At 37.6% G+C, this 5,689-nt stretch overlaps 1 protein-coding gene across 2 annotated transcripts in view; it reads right to left on the bottom strand.

Moving 5' to 3' along the window:
- The window catches only part of TTC7B (tetratricopeptide repeat domain 7B), a 258,616-nt gene that overhangs the window by 162,947 nt on the left and 89,980 nt on the right, over positions 1-5,689 (bottom strand). For both annotated transcript variants that reach the window (XM_019518662.1, XM_019518663.1), the window contains exons 5-6: positions 3,475-3,553; positions 1,609-1,781 (exon numbers count right to left, since the gene is read on the bottom strand). In XM_019518662.1, coding sequence (XP_019374207.1) covers positions 1,609-1,781; positions 3,475-3,553 — 252 coding nt within the window. The remainder of the gene's footprint in view (positions 1-1,608; positions 1,782-3,474; positions 3,554-5,689) is intronic.

Genomic DNA, 5,689 nt, shown 5'->3' with positions numbered 1-5,689 from the left:
GGAGGCAGAGGATGCAGGTGCTACAGCTGCAGGCAGGGTCATGCTTCTGCTTCCACACTGAAAGCAGCCCCAGCCTAGCGAATGCAAGAGAGCACGCAAGTGGGTGTCCACTTGTCCACTTGTAGACCAGATCCAACCTGTTAGTGGGCCGGATCCGACCTGTGGGCTATATTTTGTCCACCCCTGTGCTATGCCCTCATCATGATTTCCATTATTATTCATTTCTTTTCTTATTTCTTTACTCCACGGGTTTAAAGAAAGCAAGAAGAAGTGGACTAAGCAACTCGTACATGTCATACAAAGTGGTGTAAAGGACTTATCAGAACTAGACTTTGGATGACCTGTGTAAAACTTATTCAAGGCTTTACCAACAAGAACTTACTAACAAAATTTTGGTCTTTTCGCAGGCTGGTGCAAAGTTTTCATCAGCATATATTTGGGTTGACTGCATTATAAGTGATAAAACTGAGTAGCATACTAGTTGAATTGTAAACAATTATTTGAGATGACCGTCAGTATAACTGTGACAGTCATATCCAGAAAAATAAGCCTGGTCTAGAACCAGATCTGTACTTGGAGACAGCAGAAGTAAAAGCTTTAAAAAAAACCCAAAAAACTGATTAATTTTTAGAAAATGGTTGCTTATATTCATCGTATTACTAGTAATGACCAGTGCTGAGGAACTAAGGCACGAGGAAATGAAAACCACATCTTTTGTTCAGCAAAGGGATGTGTTCATTTGTGCATGTAAATCGAAGCTGAACTAAAAATCAGCAGAGTGCAACATAATAGGGTACTGCTTATCTGACTAAATGGAAGAAAAGTAAATTCAACAACAAACAGATATGGTTGAGAAATCCCAAGATGCCTTAAGAGGATTAAAAAGACAGCTGCACTGGAACATACACACCCTTTAAAATGTCAAGAAACAATCTGCAAGTTTGTCATTGAAATGTAATGAATCTTCACCTTGCTAACTCTATTATTACTGAATTCTGTGATACTGCAGAATACAAAGCTCTAGAAACATCACAACTATAGCAATAAAACCTAACTGGATTTACTTATTATCCAATTCATAAAACAAAAATACACTTCTACATCCTCTTTTAATGGAAAAAAGAGCAAACTGTCATTTTGTAGTTTCAAAACATTCATGTAAATTTTACGTCCACAAAGGAAGCTGCTTAAAGCATGGATGGCAAAAGAAGTAGAACAGTGCAGTACATGATAGCTCACAGGGGTGAAATAGTAGGCACATCAGTATGCCCTGATTGCCCATAATTCCTGAGCTCATGTTCTACTTGCACAGTGATGTGTTCATTAAGAAGGCACCTGGGCTCCCATCCCCTAATGCATTCAGCAATAATAGGAAAAAAAAAAAAAAATACTCATGGTCCTCTCCTTGCTCCTTTACATCCCTTGAGGAAAGAGGCTCCCTTACATCCTTATCCTCCAATGCACCCAGAGAAAAAGGTACAGGATTTGCCTTTGCTGGTACTCCAAACACTTCTTTCCTTTTCCATAACATGAGCTTCCGAAATGAACTGAACAAAAGAGACACCACACATTTAAAAATAATGGTGATGGTAAGAAGTAAACCCATACTTTTCTCCAGTGTACACCCGTGGTCTTCTGCTGAGTGCATAATTTTTAGTGTTTGAGCCTTTCCGGAGTGGATCATCAAGAGGAGATTGATGAGGAGGGTCTTGCAGCGGATTCCAATAACTCTGTTCACACATGCCACGTAACAGAATTTCAGCTAACTGTCTGGCTATCGTCTGTAAAGTTAGCGAGACAGGAATATTACTAGGAGAGAATATGTAGAATAGAAACTGTGCAACTATTGGGAAAATACCAAGGGAAAAATATTGAAGTTTAAAATAATTTGAACACAAGGTTTCCAATCTTAGTGGATATCTCATCTTCCTCTAGTTTTCTTTTTTGAACAAAGTACCAGCTGTATACAGTCACCTCATTTTTTTCATTTGCTTCAAGCACTCAATGTTCTCCTTATCAGGGATAAAAGGTAAGCGTACAGTTTAATTCAGTACAAACCTAAAACAAAACAAAAAGCCCCCATAACTCTTTCAAAGAACTTCTTAAATAGATACCTGAGATTTCTTTTGTTTTCTAAGCTGGCATGCAAAAATAAGGCAAACAAACAGAGGAGCTTGCTGTTATTCTATCTGTGTCAATACACATGGTTTGTTGTGGTAAAGTGAAGGAATCAACGCAAAGTAAAAAACTTTATTTTCCATGTAGAATGACCTGTTTTGGTTTAACTGGCATAGTTTGTCACAAAATCTAAAACTTAGTTTTGCAAAATATCAATACTTCTGTCAAGCTGTGTGTGTAGCTAATCTATATGCTCTCATCCTTTTATCTACATGTGCTTATAACCATTCTTCCATCTGATATTTTATGTAGAAGTTTAAGCATGTGAGTAATTCCATTAAACTCAGTTTCATTATCCAAAAGGTAAAGGTCTAAGGTCTTATATTGTAAACGAAGTGTACAGGAATAAAGTCTCCCTATATGCTGAAAAAGTGTTAAGTGTAACAGAATCCCAATCTGACTGGAGCCTCTGAGGGTTATCATAACACATACAGCAGCAAGAGCAACACATCACCACCTTCACCTGATATTTTACCTTGATTTGTCTACCTCAATCTAAAACGCCAAAGCTCCTGGCTAAACATTACATATATTATGCAATTAACTGATTAATCATGCAATAAATTTAGACCAGCCATACGTGCAAAATAATTATCACATGATAAAAATGACTATCCAGCTATAAGAAAAGCCAACCAGCTATAAAAAGTTAGTGCTTGAAAATGTGTAACAACTTATCCAGCTTTAATCTAAATATGTAGCAGGGCGCTAAGTGAGCTCAACTTTAGCAAAAGCAGGGTTTTATAGCGTAGTGGTATGACTTGGACAGGGCAAGCTGGGCACTCACTCTTGGAACTTGCTTGCAGAGGGGATGCCAAGTCACCCTCCCTCTCAGCCTGGGAGCCTTTTCCTATGGTAGGCATACTCCACACACCCAAAGAAACCAGGGAACCTTACGCTCTGTAGTGTATGGAGCTGCAGCAGGGCTGCTGCAGCTGAGGGACAGGCTTGTATATATATGGCTGCACCTGGTGCCATATTCATTTCAGACTAAAAGAGCTAACCACCTTTTCTCCCTGTGTAGGTGGCTGTGTAAAATTGCAAAATAGGGGGCATCCACTGAACAGAAGAACACTGTTGATCAAACATTCCCCTTTGTTTTTATTAGTTAAAAACAATTCATGTTAAAATAATTAATCTGTGACCTTGTGTGACCAGATATTTCATGCAAAGTTGCAGTTCTTCGTTAATAGCTTTTGTTTATCAATACACAATCAGGCTGTCATTTCACTTGTTTGCCTCTACAACAATCCTTTTATACGGTGTTTACCATAAAATGTAGTATGGTATACTTACCATTCTCAGATTTTGGGTAGTTCTCGTTTCAATAGCTCTTAATATCTCTCTGAATCTACCAACTCCTCTTGTCAAGTTCCTGCATGTGCACACAAAATATGACAATGTTTCCATCCAATGCACAGTAACATTTTTATACAATTCTTTTGATGTTTAGTTGTCATAGACATACTAGCAACTTTTTTCCTGCTATAGTATCTCCTCCTTTACCTAAAAACTCATTCAGCAGGAGTCCTAGCACTAAGTACAATGACAAAGAACAAAACAGGCTGGGTTAAATAAAGGATAGAGAAAACTCACAGTACTACAGGAAAACAATATAAAATGTGAAAAGGGAAAGAAACTAAAGAGCAAAAATTGATATTGCATACATCATCTTCAAACTGCACTGAGAAAAAAAACATTTCAACACCTTCGATAATACTCTGTAAAAGGGAAACAAATAGGGGCATAATCTATCATTGTTTCTTCAATTAGCATACATCTTCTAATTCCTTTTTATATTCAAAAGGATTTTTTAAAGAGTACAGATATGGTAAGCCAAGCTGGATGATTAGAGCAAAGGAGTGAGAAACAGGATTCAGAATTCTATTCTTGACTCTGCAACTGGCTTTCTGTGACCTTATGTAAATTTATCTCCGTCTCTCTCTACTTCCACTTAAAAAAAAAAACCAAGCATTTTTAAACAAGATACAAGATCCTCAGGTAAGAAGTCACTATATTAATACAGGCTACCTTTATTACTAATTTGAATATTTTCCTACAAGTCTGGAAATACTTTTTGCACTAAGGCCAACGAGTTTAATTCCTTTTCTTATCATTTTGCCAGTTTCCCCAGATATTTTTCTAGCTTTTGTTATGTTGAAGATTAAGGTGCTTTTTTTTTCCCTAGGTTTTTTTGTTTTTAATACACAGCTTGTCTTTCACCTGAAATGGTGAATGCTTAGGTCAACATTTACAGACCCTGACAGCTGAGTTCTGCAGTCTATGGCATAAAATGGACTACAGTTGTTTTGCTCCTTTCCCAATTTAGTTTTCAAATCAGGTAATGAGTGTTCAATTAAAAGTGCTTTGAATTAAATCATGGCCACTATCACATCAAATGAAATCGCCTCTTAAACTAATGACCACGTCTAAATTACATAAATCACATTATATAACATTGTACTTATTCTAACGGCAAAAGTAAAACCCCAACCAAGTTTCATAATAGCTTCAAAGGTGAAGAAAAAAAATGCATGTGCTGCCCAAGTTCTTTATAAGTGAAGGCCTTTTATATGCATGCTTCATAAGTATGCATTAAAAGTCACAGCAAACACTTTTGCAGTGCCATTTAAACCATCAGGATAATGATGACAATTCTCTGTGGCAGAAGTCAGGGCAGACTGGCACCTTACAAACTAACTATTTCAGAGAAGCATAAGCTTTGGTAAGCAACAGCTCACTTTGTCAGATGCTGTGAAGGGACCTGCAAGGAGCAAGGGTTTTAAAACAGAAAGCAGTAATTTAAACATATAAGATAGAGAAATGGCGTAAAGTAGAAGAGCAGGCACTACTGAGAGGAGGCAAATGTTGCAAACAAAGTATTTAAATTACAGTTTTCTATTTAGAAGTCCTCCGCTCTGGAGGTTCATTCAGGGACCCATTCAACCCACAGCCACTGCAGAGCCAGGAAGGGAATGCAGGAATTCTGACCTCAGTCCCTAGAGTACCTTTAGTTTTTTCAATACATCTGTAGTAAGGAATATGTTTCTCATGGATACATAACTGATAATAAGTATGTTGCAGTGAAAACCTTGGCCTCAGAAATAAATACTCCATGAAACCATCAAGGGAGAGAGAGCAGCAGAAAAAAATCCATTATCTTTTGAAACACTAGCTTGTTACAATGGGTGAAATACAGACACCGTCAAATTCTCAGCTAATTCACACTAAAATTCCATTGCCAATTACTTAACATTGTGAATTAGCCACCCTGGGTACAAACAAAAGGATGACTGAACAAACGCCGTTTTGTATTGTATTATTTCCTTGCAAAATAACCTATGTATTTTATTATACTGCATTTAATGAAGAAGTTGTGTTACCTTAGTAGTGAGGCAGCATTATCAATTATCTGCCATGACATGTTCGCTTAGCAGTTGGAGAAAGTAAAAGTTTGTACATGTGCCTGAGGTTTTCCTCGCTCGTTTGGGGGGGGGGGGGGGGGGGCGGG

This window comes from Gavialis gangeticus, unplaced genomic scaffold (genome assembly GCF_001723915.1).
Source record: "Gavialis gangeticus isolate Ggan-Ray unplaced genomic scaffold, GavGan_comp1, whole genome shotgun sequence".
Lineage (NCBI taxonomy): Eukaryota > Metazoa > Chordata > Crocodylia > Gavialidae > Gavialis > Gavialis gangeticus.
This window is presented reverse-complemented; position numbering and strand designations above follow the sequence as displayed.